We start from the raw sequence: 19,190 nt of genomic DNA, 5'->3' as shown, positions 1-19,190 counted from the left end.
CACCTGACAGTGTCTACACAGTAAGTGACAGTGTATAGTTGACAGCTGTATCACTTGATCATGACTGGAAAGTGCTGAGGGAGGGAAATACTAGATATTCTATTGATATGGAACAGTAGGTAATCTAAAATGGTACAAATCACTCTTACTTCCCTGCATTTCTCTGTCTATGAAGTTCTATTTCTATTCATGATCCAGCTACCAGTGTAGTATAAATGGCATAAGTAGTCAGGAGATCAGTGATAAAAATCTGTATTGGACTATAAGCAAAACTTGTGCCTAAAAGCTAAAGGTGACCCAGACCTAATTAATAAAAGAGAGAAAGAAATGTAAACCTACTACTCACAGTGTGTATGCCAAGGAGTTCTTTATTCTCTACACTTTAGGGGGTACAAAAACTAATTACAGAAGAAAATGACAGGGGGGGTTCACATTTTGTGCACCACCCATGTCACTTTGCTGCCTCCTGACATCCTCACTCTTCCTCTTCTATCTTCTTGCTGTGAAACTCGCGGCTCTTGGCTCGGAGCTTGTTGACCTGCGACTCTGCAATGTCAGCCCGCTCCTCGGCTTCCTCCAGCTCGTGCTGGATCTTGCGGAATTTGGAGAGGTTGACGTTGGACAGCTCCTCCTGTAGGGGAAGAGGAGATGGTGGGGAACAGCCCAGGGCAGGGCTTTCCAGTACTGCTGCCACTGGGACCTGAGGGGCTGCAGCTCTTCTTTGGGTGACACCAGGGATTCATCGACTTCTCAGTTGGTGGATGTGACCCTTGGCATTGTTCACAGAGTTCAACCGTTCACAGAGTGCAACATGCTCAGTTGACAGCAAGGTCTTAGAGTACCAGGGTAAACCCAATGGCCAATATGATAGTCCCTGCAAATAGCCTTCAGCCCCTCCTATCTTTGCTGTGCTCAGATCTCCCTAAGAGACTCTGAAGGAGGAATTCCTTGTGATGGGACAGCACAAGCAAAACGAGGGGGATTGCTCATGCTTCTGTGCCTCAGTTCCCAGACTCTGCCTTTAGCTTGAGTGATACTCAGTACATCCAAGCCTGGAGGAAAGGCTTCAGAGTAAAAAAAAAAATGGAGGCTACTGTTTCAGAAAAGATTGGATTAAAACATAGTGTTGGGATGCCATGCTTTCCAAATGTCCAAATTATGATTCTACATGTTGTGTCCCATATGTTGGTAACTTGCTTGTGAAAACCCTTATACATCTGACCTTACATTTCCCTTGCCATTTGCCTGCTGACTCTCTTCCCGGTCTGATGACCATGCGCCAGGGTGAAATATCAGGGTCATAAAGACCCTAAAGCCCTGTGTTGTTGACCAGAGGTTCTGGTCTTCATATTGATATCAGTGACACTGCTGCAGCACAGAAGGATGACTCTGGCCCTGCCTTGAGCAGTACTTACAGCCTCCTCAGCTTGTCTCTTGTAGGACTTCACTTTCATTTGCAGCTTGTCCACCAGGTCCTGGAGCCTTAGAACATTCTTCCGGTCTTCCTCAGACTAAAGCAGATGGTGAGAAGAAAAGAGTACATTGCTTTCCACACTTTAGGAGGTTAACAATTCCCACTGGGAACTGTGTGCCAACATTCTGACTCCCTAGGAAGTGGGTGTGCCTGTGCCAGCAGAGAGCGGCCTCCTGCCTTACCTGGTAGGTCAGCTCCTTCACCCTCCTCTCGTATTTGCGCACACCCTTCACGGCTTCAGCGCTGCGCTTCTGCTCAGAATCAACCTCCCCTTCCAGCTCACGCACCTGCAAAGAGAAGCCCATCCTTAGTGCTTTGCTGATAATGCCTCATGGGACATGTTCCCCGATGCACAGATTTCAGACCTACCCTGGCCTCCAGTTTCTGGATTTGCTTCTTCCCTCCTTTCAATGCCAGCTGTTCAGCCTCATCCAGACGGTGCTGCAGGTCCTTCACTGTCTGGTCCAAGTTCTTCTTCATCCTCTCCAGGTGGGCGCTTGTGTCCTGCTCCTTCTTCAGCTCTTCTGCCATCATGGCCGCCTGCAGAGCAAAGGAACAGCACCAGTTTGAGACAGGACACATGTAGGGGCAGAATCTGTCCTCTACTTGATAGTGAAAGGAGTTCCCAACTCACATCTGTGATGGCCTTCTTGGCCTTCTCTTCAGCATTGCGAGCTTCCTGGATTGTATCTTCCATTTCTCCCTGAATGTGCATGATGTCTGTTTCCAGCTTCTTCTTGGTGTTGATCAAGCTGGTGTTCTGTGCAAAAGAAGGAACATAATTTCTACCGTCAGACCTGACACCTCTGCCTCAAGAAGTGAAAATTTAAGAGAAGTATTTATTGATGTCTTCAATGCAAGAGTCTACTTTAAAGTCACAGTTGCAAATGTGACATGGACAGTAACTAGGTTTGACCATTTTAGAGCACTTTTCCTCAAGCATTTATACGAGGATTTAGAGGCTGTATATCTACCCCCTTCCTTCCCCTCTCTTTTTTTTTTTTTTTTTAAAAAAAGGCTCTACTTTAAAATAAGACCCCTTTAAAAAGGAGTCATCTACAGGAGAATTCCTGACCTGGGTGTGAAGGAGCTGCACACGCTCACTTGCATCCAGCAGCTCCTGCTCAGCCACTTTCCTTGACCGCTCTGTCTGCTCCAGGGCTCCCCGGAGCTCCTCAACTTCAGCCTGCAACAGGTTTGCTCTGCGCTCCACCATGGCCACCTGCTCCTTCAGGTCCTCCTGCGTCCTGACAGCATCGTCCAAGTGTATTTGGGTATCCTATAAAAGATGCAGCAGCAATTAAGACAATTAATCACTACAGGGAAGAGACATTTATAATTATATGTGTACTTATAATGCAAATAAAATACTATCCAAACTTCATCCCTGCATTCACATATTTGGTTAAACAGACCTTCAGAACTCCCTGTGTGTTTCTCAGGTTCTTTTGTGCATCTGCAGCCAGGCGGTTGGCATGGCTTAACTGGATCTCCATTTCATTGAGGTCTCCCTCCATCTTCTTCTTCAGCCTCAGGGCTTCATTCCTGCTCCTGATTTCTGAATCCAGCGTGCCCTGCATGGACTCCACAACTCGGAGATGGTTTCTCTTCAGCTGGTCAATTTCCTCATCTTTTTCTGCTATCTTCCGGTCAATCTCAGATTTGATCTGGTTGAGCTCCAGTTGCAGGCGCAGGATCTTCCCTTCTTCATGTTCAAGAGAGGCCTAAAAACAGAAAGGGGAGGGTGTATATCAAGGATTAAACACTGTTGTTCTGTCAAACAGAGAACAAGAATGTTTGACGTAGCTGTGCTCCACACCAGGACTGATGGGGACTATATAATTCTTAGTGTCCTTTCCTTTCCTTGTTCATTGAATTTCTATCCCGTCAAAGAGTACTCAGCTTACCTCAGCTTCCTCCAACGAGGCCTGGAGTTCAGATTTCTCCTGTTCAGCCTGCTTCTTTGCTTTTTCCAGCTCATGAATGCCTTTTCCACCTTCTGCAATCTGCTCTGTGAGGTCAGCAATCTCCTCTGTGGGGACAGAGACAAATGGCAGGGTCAGGCATGGAACAGGAGGGAAAAGGCCCTGTCACACCCTCACAAGACGGTAGCCACAGAGCCCTGCGGGTTAGTGGAGCTTGTGAGAAAGACCTATCAGGAGCGAAGTGCTCAGGACTTACGCTGCAAGTTCTTGTTCTCACGCTTCAGGGTTTCCAGGTGGTCCAAGGACTCCTCATAGGCATTCTTCATCTTGAACAGCTCCGTGCTGAGAGAGCGAGCCTCCTTCTGGGAGGCTTCCAGCTCAGCCTGCGTTTCCTCATACTTCTGCTTCCACTCTGACAGGATCTGAAGAGCAGCAGGGCCTGATTATGGACCTGACAATCACAAGAGGATGCTCTGTCCCCAGACCACAAGGCTACAGCCCATTTTACCTTGTCAAAATTCTTCTGCTTCTTGTCCAGAGCTGCGCAAGCTGAGTTCGACCTTTCCACATCAATCATCAGGTCCTCCACTTCATTCTGCAGCCTCTGCTTTGTCTTTTCCAGGGAAGCACATTTGGAGTTCACAGCTTCCACATGTTCTTCTGCATCCTGTAGACGCTGTGCCAGCTTCTTCCTGGGAGGTAGCAGACACAGATCCAACTCAGCAATCACTGCAGGGCCAGTGTTGCATTACTCAAGAGAGCATTTTACCATCAATGACCTCAGTTGACTGATCAGTATCTTCATCATTTTCTTTTATCTATCAGTTATACCTTTAAACCGCCCTTATACTTTTAGATGCTGTCAAATTTTCTCTATCGGCCTACTCTTGTCCCTACCCTTAGTCAGTCTCCTGCTCTGTCACATCCCAGTTACCACATACTTGGCCTCCTCCAGCTCCTCAGTGCGCTGAATGGCATCCGTCTCATATTTGGTCCTCCACTGGGCCACTTCACTGTTGGCCTTGGACAGGGCACGCTGCAGCTCTCCCTTGGCTTCTTGCTCCTCTTCATATTGCTCCCGGAGCAAGTCACAGTCATGGCGAGCAGATTGCAAGGCGTGGGCCAGAGCATTCTTTGCCTGTGGAAACATTAGGACTGTTAACTTCGGCACATATTCTGAGTTGCTTCTTGACAGTAAAAATGCCAGGCACTAGCTGAGCATCCCAGGAGAAAGTACAAGTAAATTCTCACACAGAATTTTAAAGATAGGTGTAATGAATCCTTCCTAGATGTGTTCTAGTGAATCAGGCTGTGGCTCTGAAGGAGAAGATAATCTGTTCTTTATCAAAGAATCACAGAATCACACAGAAGCACAGAATGGTTGAGGTTGGAAGGGACCTCTAGAGAGCACCTAGTCCAACCCCCCTGCTCAAGCAAGGACACCTAGAGCACATGGCCCACAATCACATCCAGGCAGGTTTTGAAATCTCCAGAGAAGGAGACTCCACAACCTCTCTGGGCAGCCTCTCCAGGGCTCTGTCACTCTCACAGGAAAAAAGTTCTTCCTCTCATGGAGATGCAATGTCCTGTGTTTTAATTTATACACATTACCTCTTGTCCTGCCACTGGCCACCACTAGGAAGAATTTGACACCATCCTCCCCTCAGGTACTTGTACATATTGATCAGATCTCCTCTTAGTCTTCTCTTCTCCAGGCTAATCAGGCCCCACTCACTTAGTCTTTCCTCATATGATAGATGCTCCAGTCCCTTAATCATCTTTGTCACTCTATGCTGGACCCTTTCTAGAAGTTCCACATCCCTCTTGCCCTGGGGAGCCCAGAACTGCGCACAATACTCCAGGTGCAGCCTCACCAGAGCTGAGTAGACCTCCTCCCTCCACCTGCTGGCAACACTCCCTCTGATGCAGGCCAGGATACCTTGGCCTTCCTGTCCACGAGGACACACTGCTGGCTTATGGTTAACTTGTCAACCAGGACTCCCACATCCCTCTCCCTGAAGCAGCTTTCCAGCAGGTCAACTTCCTAATCTGTATGGGTGCCTGGGGTTATTCTGCACTTCTCCTTGTGTCTAAATGCTATATGAGACAGCATCACCAAGTGCATGAATGCTATGTGGACAACTTCCTCTAGGGTAGAAACCAGGATACAATCAGCTGGGCTATGATTATGTGGTACTCCTGCCAGCAACACTTGGCTTCAGGGAAAGCCTTTCTGGAACAAAATTCTCGCCCAAAGGAGAAAGAACAACAATCACCTTTACTTCTTCATCTAGATGTCTCTTCAGTTCCTCAATCTGTTGGGTAAAGCCCTGCTTGCCTCTAGACAGCTGAGAAATCAAGGCATCCTTTTCCTCCACCTGGCGTGAATATTCCCCTGGGAAGTGTAAAAGAAACAAGCAAAACTCTTATTGTTCTATCACTAGCAATAGCATGACAATTGGTGCCTGTAAACCTCTTGGTGGCTTGGACAAGACAAACCACCACTTTGAACCCTTTGGTGAACCCTCATGACTTGCAGGATCACGCTGGGCACCTTGGGGATGAGAATGTCTCACCTGCTTCTGTCTGCAGACGAGCCCTGTGTGTATTGAGGTCATTAATCGTGCGCTGATCCTGCTCTTCCTTTGTTTTAATCTCACTCAGTTGGTCTTCCAGAGTGCGGCACATCTTCTCTAGATTTGCCTAGGGATCGAACACATGGAAGGAGGAAAGATGACTCTTGGTTATAGGAGGACTCTTATACGAGACCATGTTTCGTAGATGCAGCCTGTATGCCATACCATATGGCTGAGTTCAAAAAACCCATAGGCAGATCTATACCTTGGCTTTGGAGACAGACTCCATGTTACTGGCCAAGTCATCGATCTCCATCTTGAGCTCACTCTTTTCCTTTTCCAGCTTCTGCTTGACACGCTGCAGGTTGTCTATTTGCTCCCCGAGCTCGGCTGTGCTGTCTGCGTGCTTCTTGCGCAGGGCGGCAGCGGTGGCTTCATGCTGCAGAGTGGCCTCTTCGAGGTCGCGCCGCATCTTCTGAAATTCCGCCTCACGCTTCTTGTTCATATCGATCTGAGCTGCCGTAGCTCCCCCTGCTTCCTCCAGGCGCTCGCTGATCTCCTCCAGCTCCCTGGAGAGGTCAGCCCGATGCTTCTCTGCTTTGGCGCGAGAGGTCCGCTCGGCCTCAATTTCCTCCTCCAGTTCCTCAATTCGGGCCTGCGGAACAGTAGGCACCAATCACACCCATGCCCTGCTCCAACTGGACTTCTGTCGGTGTGAGAGAATGGACAGAACGGAGACTTGCCTGCAACTCCTTGATCTTCTTCTGCAGTTGCATGCCCAGGGCTTGTTCATCCTCGATCTTGCTCTGGATCTGGCTGATTTCAAAGTCTTTCCTGTGTACAAAGAAATCTGTGTTAGAGCCCAAGAAACCTGAGTTAGAGCCCAAAGAAACCTGTGTTAGAGCACTCATGCACACCAGCACAGCACAGAATTGCCCTGGAAGCTCACTTACTTCTTCAGTTTCTCATCCAGCTGCTGCTTATCATTTTCCAAGTCCATTATGCTGTCATGGGACAGCTTCAGGTCACCCTCGAGTTTCCTCTTGGCTCTCTCAAGGTCCATGCGCAGTTTCTTCTCTTGCTCCAGGGACCCTTCAAGCTAAACACAACAAGGCCATGAATGTTCTTTCTGCCAGGTCTACCTCCACAGCTGTCCTATCCGTGTCTGTGTGCATGTCCTTACATCATCCACTTGCTGTTCCAGCTTGGTTTTAGCCTTGGTCAGTGTATTGACTTTGTCCTCTTCTACCTGCAGGTCATCCAGTGTCTGCTGGTGGGCCTCTTGGAGGGCTTTCTTCTCTTTTGTCAGCTTGGCAATGGTTTCATCTAGGGCTGCCATTTCCTCAGTGAGGTTTTTCACCTGTGATAAGAAGAGAGCAGGTGGTGAGTCAAGAAAGTACCTACAGATGCGTTGTACCAGCCAAGCATTGATTTCTGCTGTATGAGTGAGAAATTCTGTATTGTACCTTGTTTTCAGTGGCATGCTTTTCTTTCTCAACTTTGGCCAGCGTTAGCTCAAGGTCATCAATATCTTTCTTCAGCTCTGAGCATTCATCCTCTAATTTCCTTTTCTTGGCTGTCAGCTCAGCATTGATTTCTTCCTCATCCTCCGCCCTTTCAGTCACCTCCTTAATTTTGGCTTCCAGTTGGATTTTGGTTTTGATGAGCTGGTCACATCTTTCCTCTGCATCAGCCAAGCTATCTGCTTCCTGGAGGCAAGAACATTACAGAGTATTTTTTTTCTGATATATTTCAGCTATGTTATTGTCGAAAATAAGAATAAAGTATGGCCACGTTTTCTTAAAAAAATCAAAATCTGCTCGAGAAATCTTTAATTTTATTTGAGATACTTAGATCTTCATGCATACTACATAAATATGATCGCTGAGATTGTTTGTTTAACCCTAAAGATGCATTAGTATCCTTTCCCTTTGTAAACAATATAGCTTAGCTTTAATTACTTAAGTTATCCTGCATTTGATGGTATTTAATAATTTCTTAGAGGAAGAGGACTTTCTTTATTCCTTAAAATCACCACATGTACTGAAATTGATCTTTCTCCCAAAATTTGAGGGAAATATTCCAGGGGGAAATGATAATATAGCTTCTCAACTGAAATCAGCATTGGTTTTGAATTACTCTTGGATCTTTTAGAGGCATCTAATAGTAGTTGTAGCTGTGAAAAAAGCTCATGTACTCTCAGGGACTTCAGTGTCATTACTGATTTTATCAGGAGAGAGGTCTTGGAGTCTTTTTCTCCTTCACAAACACAGTATCTTCAATAACTTTTCTCATTGACTCATTCATACGTGGAAAGTAAAAGCCCTGCTGTTTTGAAGAATTCTTTAATGGGGAAGGAAATATATCACTCTTCTACATGCAGTAACTTTATTGGACATGACACAGAGGTCTTGCCCTTGCAATTAATTAATGATGTGCTATCTTTGCATTTTGTTTTCTTTGCATTTGGTTTTTTGTTCATCATCACATAATCTTAGGTTTTAGTGCTTTGTGATATATTAAGAGACTTATCTTAAATTAGCTGGAATGGCAAATATCCTTATTGTGGAAGCAACCAAATCTTGACAGTGTAATCATAATTAGGAAACATCAGTAGACATAGAGATACTTCACTTTGAGGCCTGTGTTATATTTTCTGAGGTTAAAGGAGGGGCAGAAGCTTAGACAGAGCATTCTTCAATGTATTATCTTTTGGTGAGCACTATCCTCAGACAGCAAGAAGGCTGTATCTCATTGGCAGCTGCTAGCAATCTCCCCTGGATGGCACAGGACTCACCAATAAGTGAGTATAAGTGCCAATTTTCTCACTTTTAGAGCTCCTTATATAATAATACTGTTTGTATTCTCCTGCAAGATAATCTGCCTCTTGTGAGTTTCCCTTGTGGGGGAAAAAAAAGCAGTCTCTTCCCAGGAACAAAAAAATGGGAACAAAAAAACAGATACTCACAGCCTGCACTTGGAGCTGCAGGTCATTTTTTTCCTGCAGCAAAGCCACCATTTTCTCCTCCAGCTCCTTCCTCTTTGCTTCAGACTTTGCAAGCTCTTCCTTGGTTTTCTCAAACTCTTCCTTCATATTGGCCATTTCCTTCTCTGATTCTGCGCTCTTCAGCAAAGGCTTGATCTTGAAGAACAGCTTCATCCAAGGCCAGTGCTTGACGTTCATGAAGGACCGGACATTGTACTGGATGCAGAAGATGGACTCCCTGAATACAATTGACACATGTGTTAACACACACATTAACACACGCCCTTAATACAATTAACATGCCTATTATATACCTTGGGGTAAAGAAGAATTCACTAAATAATAGATTCAATTCAATAATTCAAATTAAACTGAAGTTATCACAAGAAGAAGTTTAAGATGAGGAATGTGTACCTCCTTTCCACCATTTTCTTGAATTCCACTCTCATGAGGAAGCCCCTGCACCTGGCCTGTGTGCGAGTGATGAGCTGTGCCAATTTATCATCCCTCATCTCCTCCAGGAGCCCCAGTAGCCCAGCTTTGAAGAACACCTTGAGAAAAAGAACATTGTAACACATTAACCTCTGGTAGTGCAAAACACAGACAGATTCTCTTGAGGTCTGTGAGCGCACGAAGAGGCCCTCAGCAGCCTCACTTGCACACTCTACCCATACTCTCTGCGTAATTTCTGCCTGGGCTATGATGTGCAAATATCGGTTTCCAGTTCACCTGCAGTAGTGCCTCTGCCCTGCCATAGTCCCAAATGAACTGAACTCTGACCTGCACACTAACATCTTGGCTTCACCTCATCACTGAAGATCTGACTGGTGATTATTATGTTTGACACTAGTTATCCCCACCTGGCCTGCAGATTGGTTTTCTGACGTCACTTTGGACATTCTCCACATTGCCACAGACTTGCCTGACAGCAGGGACTTCTGCTTGAACCTGACTACCATGCCTGGGTCTGCCTTCCTTGCATGCTATTGGGCTGAGGCCTGCCTGGTGAGACCTCCATCCTGCCATCTGTGTCATCAGTCTTGGATCCCTGTCCCAGAGGGAGGAGTCAGCCCTCACTGCTCTCTGACAGAGCCTTTGAAACCAAGAGTTGCTTTCTACCTTGGTATGACCAAATCTGTACTGGGTGTGGTCCACATCGATGGAGCCAAGGAGCTTCTCAGAAGCCTTCTTGCTGTCTATGAACTGTCCCTCTGGGATAGCGCTTGCATTTAGCACACGGTACCTGGAGAAGAAAACAGAACATGAATACATTCCCATCATACTGACCACCACCGTGTCTGAAGCCCTCTCAGAATGTCTGACTAACACAAGTTCATGCCTGGGAACAGTGCATGCTTTCAGGGCAGGGGTTAGAAAGTTTTCATACTAACATGGTAATCTCAACCCCAAGCTACATTATGCCATGATTAACTGAGAATGAAATGTTCTTATATTACTCCTCAGTTCAGCTTAAATTATAATGTTTGCAATAGGCTCGGATGCTCACGCGACTCATCTTGGCAGAATGGGCAAAAGGTTCGGCACTTTTACCTCTGTTTGAAGTCAGCATAGAGCACTCTGCTGGGGAATCCTTTCCTGCAAATTCGGATCCCTTCCAGCACGCCATTGCACCGCAGCTGGTGCAGCACCAGCTCATGCTCCATGGCACCTAACAAGCAACACCATTAATGATTACCCCATTGCTGGGCAACCTGTGGAAGAGCTCCTGTGGCTCCAGTTTTCCTCCCGCTTTATCCCCTTACCAGGTGTTTTGGTTTCATTTGGGATGATGCAGCGTACAAAATGGGGGTGAGTGCTTCTCAGGTTGGCCATCAGCTTGTTTAGATTTTCCTGAGAGGTCATGAAGTAAAGTTTAAGTCATTAATTATAAGCACTACGTTCTTACGAGTGAATACATCAAACTGTGCGTCTCATAGTGACAATTTATCACTTCTAATCCTGAAGTAAATTTTCTTTTTTGGAATCTTGGATTATAAATTTTACCATCCCGCAATACTGAAAATTTTCAAAGAGACTTTTTGAGAATGATAAAGAGTTTACTTTACATTTTCAAAGACCGTTTTCAAAGCCAATGAACTCTGGACTTACCCGGAAAAGAGCTGAGACAGTCTGGAAAGAAGAACCCTTCTTCTTACCACCCTTCTTGCCACCACCACCAGCATCTGCAAAAATGAAGGAAAAGAACAGATGTTATCAATGTTACCTTGGAGATGCCCCACTTGTATTATGAACAGATGCTACATGTGGATTTTAAAGAGCTTACCTGCTTCTCCACCATAGGCAGAAAAGAGTAGAGCCAGTGTCTTCACAGATGATTTCTGGTATAGCCCAATGACAGTTTCATTCAGAGGGTCCTTGTTCTTCTCAAGCCAGCCAGAGATGTTGTAGTCCACTGTGCCAGCATAGTGCACCAGGGAGAAGTGGGCCTCAGCCTTGCCTTTGGCAGGCTTGGGCTTCTGGAAGTTGTTGGACTTGCCCAGGTGCTGGTCATAGAGCTTGTTCTTGAAAGAGGTGTCAGTTGCCTTGGGGAACATGCACTCCTCTTCCAGGATGGAGAAGATGCCCATGGGCTGGAAGACATCATAAGAAAAGCCCGAGAAATATTACAATGGTGCGAGACTCAGGCCATGAGCACCAGAGGTACCAGGGTGCCTACGTTTGTCAGGGCTTGTTCTCAGTCAGAAAACTTATTTCTGCCTTCCCTTCTCTTCCCATAGCCTGTCTTCGCAGAACTGGAAAGAACACTGGTGCAACTCTAGTTAGAAGGGGCAGTAGGGTCAGGAGCGACAGTGAGGAAAACAAGTGGAAGAACAACTGCAAGAGATGCTTTGTTTTGGGAAATTAGTCTAGACGGTATTTATTTGGGAAATCTATCTTTGCAGGAAAAGGGAAGGGAAACCAACTGTAATCTATTTTAAAGAATTCTGTTACTTGGAGGATCTTTTCCATGCTTGAAGACAGGGTAAGAGAGGATTGACAACACAGATCTGTGTTTGGCCTTCCTAATTTACTTACCTCAAGATAAAATAAATCTCAAGACCAGATAGAAGGTTTAGCTGATACTGAATGTCTGGGTGTGAGTGGGAAGGATTACATGTCAGCTGAATCTGGCCTAGAAACATCACAAAATTCTGACTGCATCATACACTTGGGTGGAATAGTTACCTTCTCAATGAGTTCAATGCAAGCAGCCAGGTCCATCCCAAAGTCAATGAACTCCCATTCAATGCCTTCCTTCTTATACTCCTCTTGCTCCAGCACAAACATGTGGTGGTTGAAGAACTGTTGCAGTTTCTCATTGGTGAAGTTGATGCACAGCTGCTCAAAGCTGTTGAACTGTCCAATGCAAAGAGAGATGGAGAGGTTCTCAAGATGCAGCAATTATCTCAGCTTCATAAACAACATGCTAATTCTACCTGCAGTTCCCAAATGAAATTCTGCACCTTACTGTGTTTTAATGGTGTGTGTTTCCCTAGTAGGATTCCTGTTGTGAAATTTAGCATCCTCAAGGAATTTTTGTTAGCGTGAAAATTTTTTTGAAATGGATCCAAAAGTGGAATTTCTTCTTTGCTGTGCTACTCATAAGCTAAACAGTTCAGTAACCTTAGCTGCAGCAACATAAAGCTGTTGCCACTCTCCTACCCGCAGGACAATGCAAAAATCCTCACTGTCCCACCCAAGAATTTCTCAGCCTCTGATGAATACCTTAGGCTTTCTTTGCTCTGACATAATAGCTCTAGCATCAGGGCATTCACAACATGGGAAATATGCTGTGCTTTCTCTCAGAGCACAACCCTTTGCTTAGCTTCTCCAAGAACATCCAAACCTTTGGACCTGCTCTGTGTGAACCTTAGTCCTAAGTCTGAAAAGGCGATTCCAGAAAACTACAAATGATGAAGACATGCTTCTGAATTCTCATAAAAAGAAACACTTTTCTGAATCCTTATGACTACTCTTTGTCCCTCCCACAGAAGCAATGCCACAGTCTTCTTCCTTACATCAAAGATCTCAAAGCCAGCAATGTCCAGCACACCAATGAAGTACTGCCTGGGTTGCTTGGTATCCAGTTGTTGGTTGATACGAATGACCATCCACAAGAACATCTTCTCATAGACAGCTTTTGCCAGGGCACCTACTGAATTGTTCACCTAAGGCATAGAAGAAATTACTCTTAGGAGTTACCTTTTGGGACCAGAGAAGAAATCAAAAGTCTTCATTCAAGACGAGTGCTTTATACTTTCTTTACCTGTTCCACAGTTTGACCTTTGGTCACAAATTCATTCCCAACCTTGACTCGAGGATAGCACAGGGCTTTGAGTAGGTCAGCCGAGTTTAGTCCCATCAGGTAGGCAGCCTTGTCAGCCACTAAACAAGGGAAAAGGAATACAGAGAGTGAGAGAGAAGAACAGATCATTGGACAATGACCATAATTAGGTCAATATGGAGTTTTTCAGAGTAAACTCTACTGTGCTTTTCCTTGAAAGGCAAAAATCTCTGTCTGGTCTCACATAGGAGGTTTGGGAAGGAAGGAAATACATGAAATATAATGTTGATCTTGCCTTTTATTTTGGCTTATTTCAGAAGATATATGAGTATTCATGACTCTAATTGAGAGACATCCTGTGTAAGGGTTTCTCCCTTGAGGCTAAGTATTTGTGATTTACCAAATCAACAAATAAAAGTATGTTACTTCCTCTGACGAGAAAAATGCCTCCACAGTTAGGCAGTCCACTGAAATGCTTTTCCTCACAGTTTCAACTAAGATTTGCTTTTGAAGACTAACATATCATCTTTGCACTAGCAGCATTCTTTGAACAAGTGAGCGTTCCAGTACCTTCTGTGCCATCTGGCTCTGCCTGCTCCTCTCGTTGCTTCTGCTTGAACTTCAAGTTCCCATAGTGCATGACAGCCCCTGTCAGCTTGTAAATGGCTGTCTTTTCATCAGCATTGAAGCCCAGGATGTCAATGGCACTCTGCAGTAGGAAAAGTAAAATCAGTATAAGAAAAAAGAGTGAAAACGGGTTTTGTAGGAACTCTTTGTGGTGCATTACTTACATCTGTAGCCATCAGCTCCTCCTGGTCATCAATGCTGGGGACAGTGATCTCACCTTGACTTACATAATGATAGTCGTAGGGGTTGGTGGTAATGAGGAGCATGTCTGAACACAAGAACAGATGAGAAAGAGGCTTAGTTTTGTCACCTAGGTAGTAGAATGTGTTGTTGCTCAATGATCTTCCTCAAAAAATCTTCTTACCAATTAGCTCTGGCTTCTTGTTGGACATGATCTGGTAAAATATGTGGTAGCTTCTTTCCGCTTTGAGCTGGAAAGTGACCCTTGACTTCTCCAGCAGATCTGGTAAGGAAGAGAGAAAGAGTTAACCGAGAAGTGAACAGTGCATGGGGGTGGAAATACATTATCAGGCAAGGAAGCTCTCCTACATGTTTCAATGTCAGCAGAAGCCAGTTTTCCTGTGGCCCCAAAGTGGATTCTGATGAATTTGCCCTGTGAAGGAAAAAAAAGAAGCACTTCAGCCTAGCTGCATTCCAGTGCCATCTCCCTTGGTGGAATAGCACAAGGTCCATCATTCCTGTTGCAAGGAGAGGGAGAGGGAGAGATTTTATCCAAAGCAACAACTTACAAAGCGTGAGGAGTTGTCATTCCTCACGGTCTTGGCATTTCCAAAGGCCTCCAGCAAGGGGTTGGCGCTGATGATTTGATCCTCAAGTGTGCCCTAGAGCATGATAAGTCTTGTTAATTTACAGTGTTTAATCCATGTGGCAGTTACAGGAAAGACGTTCAGTCCATTCCCCCTACATCACCTGCATTTTGCCCGCCTGTTGCGGCTGCTCCTCCTTCTTCTTGTCCCCACTAGCTGCAATTGTTGCAAAGTACTGGATGACACGCTTGGTGTTCACAGTCTTCCCTGCCCCGGATTCTCCGCTGGGAAGCAAAAGAGAGAAGCAGAGAACGTCTGGTCAGGCAGCAGGTCCCCAGGCACAGAGCCAGCCCTTGGGAATCGGAGCAGGGAATGTACGTACGTGATCAGGATTGACTGATTCTCACGATCTGTGAGAGAGACAGAAAAAAAAAGATGCTTTTATCAGTGATCCCATGTTCCAAAGATATGAGAGATTTAATGTTATGAAAGTTAACATTTCTACAGTGCCCTTTCTTCTGAATGCTTTTTCATTGGGTTTTTCTCCTTAATTTGAACTCTTCAAATACTCTGAGCATGAATTTCTGCAGAATGCAGACTGCATTCAGACTGCAGAATGCCTGAGCCTTCCAAACTACTTTAATGAGTGGTCTGGAGGTTGTATTTGAGCAGTGACATCTATACTTCTGTACTAAACATCAAAAGATTCTGATGAGTGCTATTGTGTAACTCACTGTGGAAATTATAGAGATTAGTTATATATTTCCTATATGGCCTTGAAGATCTCCCAGCGCATTACTAAAAACTAATAAATCATTGTCCTCAAACATTATAAGAATTCTTCCCATTTCCCATTAAGAAAATACTAATTTCTCTGTGTAATAAAGAGGTCTATCCATTAACTACACAGATCCTAAGAATTTTGAACTCACTCACTCAACCCTATTGAATTTTTTTTTGTGGATTATACCATGGTTGCTAGGGGTTATCTTTAGATTAACTAGTGAATTCAAAATAATTAAGTCTAGCCAAGACGGGAAGGAAGTTTGTTTTACTGTTTTGGTGGATTTATTTGATTTGATGGTTTATTTCTGGTGGTGTTGACAAGTCTGTTTTTAAAGGCAGTGCTTAGGAGGAAAAATAATGAAGAAGATAACTGTAAAAACAAAATATTAAATAGTCCTATATGCTGTTAATTTATCTGCTCAAGACTTAAACAGTAAAAGTGAAAAAGGAGAAAAATATATTATTTATTTTTTTCATTTTTTAGGAAGTCACTAAGATCTTCCTTTGTTCTTGTAGTTTCCCAATAAATTTCAAATACCAAGAGCACTCTTGAAAAAAAAAATTGATTTGTAATCTGTCTTAATGAAACCAAGACACCAAGAACTTAAGCTACACTTTAAAGAAATGAATTCAATATTTCAGAGCTGTAATAATATATTTTGTGACATTTTGACTGTTATCTAAATAATGGGTATGAGTAGAATTTTTTTTCATGTAATCCAGATCATCCTATTAATTATTATTAGCTATAACCTTTTCTGTGTCATTGTCTTTATAACCTAGACTTTAAAAAACATATATGACAGAAATCTGGCTCATGTGGAGTAGGAACAATGAGAATAGTTAAAATACTTAAGGTTCATGGTGAATATGACATCTCTGCACACATTTAATTTAAAGACCTCCCCCACTTCCCCAGGAATTATATTTCCAAAAAAAGAATCTGCAGACTTTGTAATTCCTTTAAGTTTCCTCACCAGTTAGCATGAACTGATAGGCGTTGTCAGAGATGGAGAAGATGTGGGGAGGGGCCTCCTGGCGCTTTTTGCCTCGGTAGGCCAACACCACCTCCGGGTTGTACACCGGCAGCCACTTGTAGGGGTTGACAGTGACACAGAAGAGACCCGAGTAGGTCTGCAAGGACAGGACACAGCAAGTTGCCTTCCATTGGCTTTAGCAGACTGGCTCTTCCTAGCGAGTTGCAGGAAGCCTGTGGCTGCTACTTACGTAGATCATCCAGGCTGCATAACGCTCTTTGAGGTTATACAGCACAGCGGGTTCGTGGAGGTGGGTCATCATGGCCATGTCCTCAATTTTGTCATACTTGGGAGGGTTCATGGAGAAGACTTGGTCTTCCTTCACAGTCATAGTCTGCCAAGGAAATGAGAGATCCATACATGTTAGCTAAGAGCTTGGAGTGAGAAGTAAATGCTGCTCTAAAGCTTGTATTTTACTTACTTCTCCACCTTCAGTCTTGACCGTGACCTTCCCTCCTTCCCTGCTCTGGATTGTCCCTTTCACAAAGGACTCTTTAGGATGCACCACAAAGACTGATGACTTGGCATCAAAGGGCTTGTTCTGGGCCTCGATTCTCTCCTTTTCTGACTTCCGGAGGTAGGGAGCTGCCTCCCCAAAGGCAGCCATCTCAGCGTCTGGACCGCTCATGGTTGCGCTTACACTTGAGGTACGTCAACAGAATGGTCTGTGAAAGAGAAGATATGTGGAATCAATGAGGAAATACCTTTTTGGTGGAAGACAGAAAATCTGTCATGCTTTCTTCCCTGTGAATGTTTAAATAGATATAAACAAGACTAAAAAAAAAAAAACCCACAATACTTTCAGTTGCCATGGAAAATTCATCCTGTGCTCTAAAGAACACAAATGCCATAACTGCCTAACTCAGCTTTCTAAAATTCTTATACTGTTTAATTTCTTCCTGGTTCTCGAGAATTAGTAGATCTTTGTATCACTTCGTCTGATAGCAGAGGCTGGAAATCAGTGACTTCTGTTTGAAAACCTAGTAATTCTTTTTGGGGGGACTGTACAGATGTAATATTCCAGGCTTAAATAGAAACTGAAAGCAAAATACTGCCTTCAAGCCCAGAGTAAAATCAATGATGACAGGGACAGCCCCTCATAGAAATGGGTATCCAAGAACTGTAGTATGTTAGGTAGAATGAGGCTTATGTTTTGTCCAGTAGCTCAGAGAAGCCAGACGCTTACCTTGAAATTTTCCGTGGAGACTGGGCAGAGCACTCCCTAGACACTTTTATAGAGTCTGGTATGCAGATGCTTTGGATGTTTCCTTTTCCCTTCACTCAAGATATATTTTGGCAAACCTTCTTTGGCAAAACATTATCTGGCAAACTTAACTAAGGGCATAATTGTCATTTGATTTGACTAGATATATTTAGAAATGATTTATATCTTATCATTCCTGTGGACACATTTACTATAAATAATCTAAGAAGGGTTGTTAATAAGGGAACCTTGATTAGTCAAGATATTTAGAGAGCTTGGAGGCAGAATTTGGATGTTCCTTTGCTCTCTGTACTGATAACTTAGTCTTTGAACCCAATGAGGGTTGTTCGGCACCAGTACTGCAACTATGCTTTAAAATGGGAATAATACCTCTTATCTTTTACAAACAATGCTGTAAATCTAAAGAATGCAGCATCAAAAAGTGCTTTGTATAAAACAGAATTTATAACTAAATGCCATTCAGTATTTTTTTACGTATTACGCTGAAAAGGAGAAAAGCAGATATGTATCGTAGATCAGGATTGTGACTATAATGCTAGATAGTGGGGGACTCCAAAAGAAAGCAAGTCAGGGCAGAAGTTCAATTTTGGATGAATAATTTATGCTTAGTAAGTAACAGATGAATCCTTGAGTATCAAAATAAGCAAAACCTGCGTGTGAGTGCATCAACACTTAATAATTTTCAAAAACTGATAATTCAACACGTACATACTAGAGGAACGTTTGGTTACAGTTTTTGAGCTCTGTAATAACTGATATTGAATTCCCACATAGTTTCACGTAAACTACTCACAGTGCCCATACCAGAAACGAGGAAATGACATAGCCTAATATGGAAACATTTCTGATTTTAATAGATGTAATGCTTTTGTTACAGAGCTGAGCTAGGAGTAATATGTAACAATTAATGTCTAGCACTTTTAGCAACAGAGAAGTCCGTAAAAGTCAAAATCGTTGCTGTTTCTCTATGTTTAGTACAGCTTCCCGCAGCACCTGCTCCACACCAGCCATAACTGCACACACGATCACACACACAGCATTCACCCCACATACCCTGCCTTCCAAAGGAGCCTCAGTCCAATAACCCCATCTCATCACAAATACCTCACACACCTACACATTCTCAGTCCCAGCAAAAAGTGTTAGAAACACAGGACGCTTATCCCAGAGCCCTAGAGGTGGTAAGCAGTACAATGCTGATACTCTGAGAAAGGGGGAATTGGCTGGTAGTCCTGATCACCTCACCTCACTACTCACCTGGTAGTCCTGGCGAGTAACTGATCTAGTTTTGGGAAAAGGGCACTGTCACTTGAGCTGTTTTAAATCCTGACTGATCAAAACATGTTCATCTCCTGGTCATGTCATTTTGGTTGTTAAAAGCTCAGTGAGTAACAGGTACAGAAGGTCAGAAAATGATGTGTGGGATCTAAAGTAATATCCAGCACCAGGCAATTCCCTGTACATTAAGAGCCTGTTCAAAAGGGTGCTCTGGCTCTGCAGCA

General features: G+C 44.0%; 1 protein-coding gene across 1 annotated transcript; it reads right to left on the bottom strand.

Moving 5' to 3' along the window:
* Positions 1 to 382: 382 nt before the first annotated feature.
* Positions 383 to 17,091, bottom strand: LOC104574428 (myosin heavy chain, skeletal muscle, adult). The gene is made up of 38 exons (XM_088535813.1): positions 16,885 to 17,091; positions 16,654 to 16,797; positions 16,404 to 16,560; positions 15,023 to 15,050; positions 14,804 to 14,924; positions 14,623 to 14,715; positions 14,423 to 14,486; positions 14,238 to 14,336; positions 14,038 to 14,141; positions 13,817 to 13,955; positions 13,229 to 13,347; positions 12,981 to 13,130; positions 12,148 to 12,318; positions 11,246 to 11,552; positions 11,071 to 11,144; positions 10,725 to 10,812; positions 10,513 to 10,630; positions 10,081 to 10,204; positions 9,376 to 9,512; positions 8,944 to 9,199; positions 7,442 to 7,684; positions 7,159 to 7,335; positions 6,929 to 7,074; positions 6,719 to 6,809; positions 6,241 to 6,630; positions 5,976 to 6,102; positions 5,676 to 5,794; positions 4,341 to 4,537; positions 3,908 to 4,091; positions 3,656 to 3,821; positions 3,382 to 3,506; positions 2,890 to 3,198; positions 2,550 to 2,753; positions 2,109 to 2,234; positions 1,844 to 2,014; positions 1,657 to 1,761; positions 1,416 to 1,511; positions 383 to 631 (listed from the first exon to the last, which is right to left on the bottom strand). The coding sequence occupies exons 1-38, from the start codon at positions 17,089 to 17,091 to the stop codon at positions 476 to 478; spliced, it is 5,832 nt and encodes a 1,943-aa protein (XP_088391939.1). The 3' UTR covers positions 383 to 475.
* Positions 17,092 to 19,190: the final 2,099 nt, after the last annotated feature.

Source organism: Tinamus guttatus, unplaced genomic scaffold, assembly GCF_059628265.1.
Source record: "Tinamus guttatus ecotype Peru unplaced genomic scaffold, ASM5962826v1 Tinamus_guttatus_pri_ptg000649l, whole genome shotgun sequence".
Lineage (NCBI taxonomy): Eukaryota > Metazoa > Chordata > Aves > Tinamiformes > Tinamidae > Tinamus > Tinamus guttatus.
The sequence above is the reverse complement of the archived record's forward strand: the minus strand, read 5'-3'. Positions and strand labels throughout refer to the sequence as shown.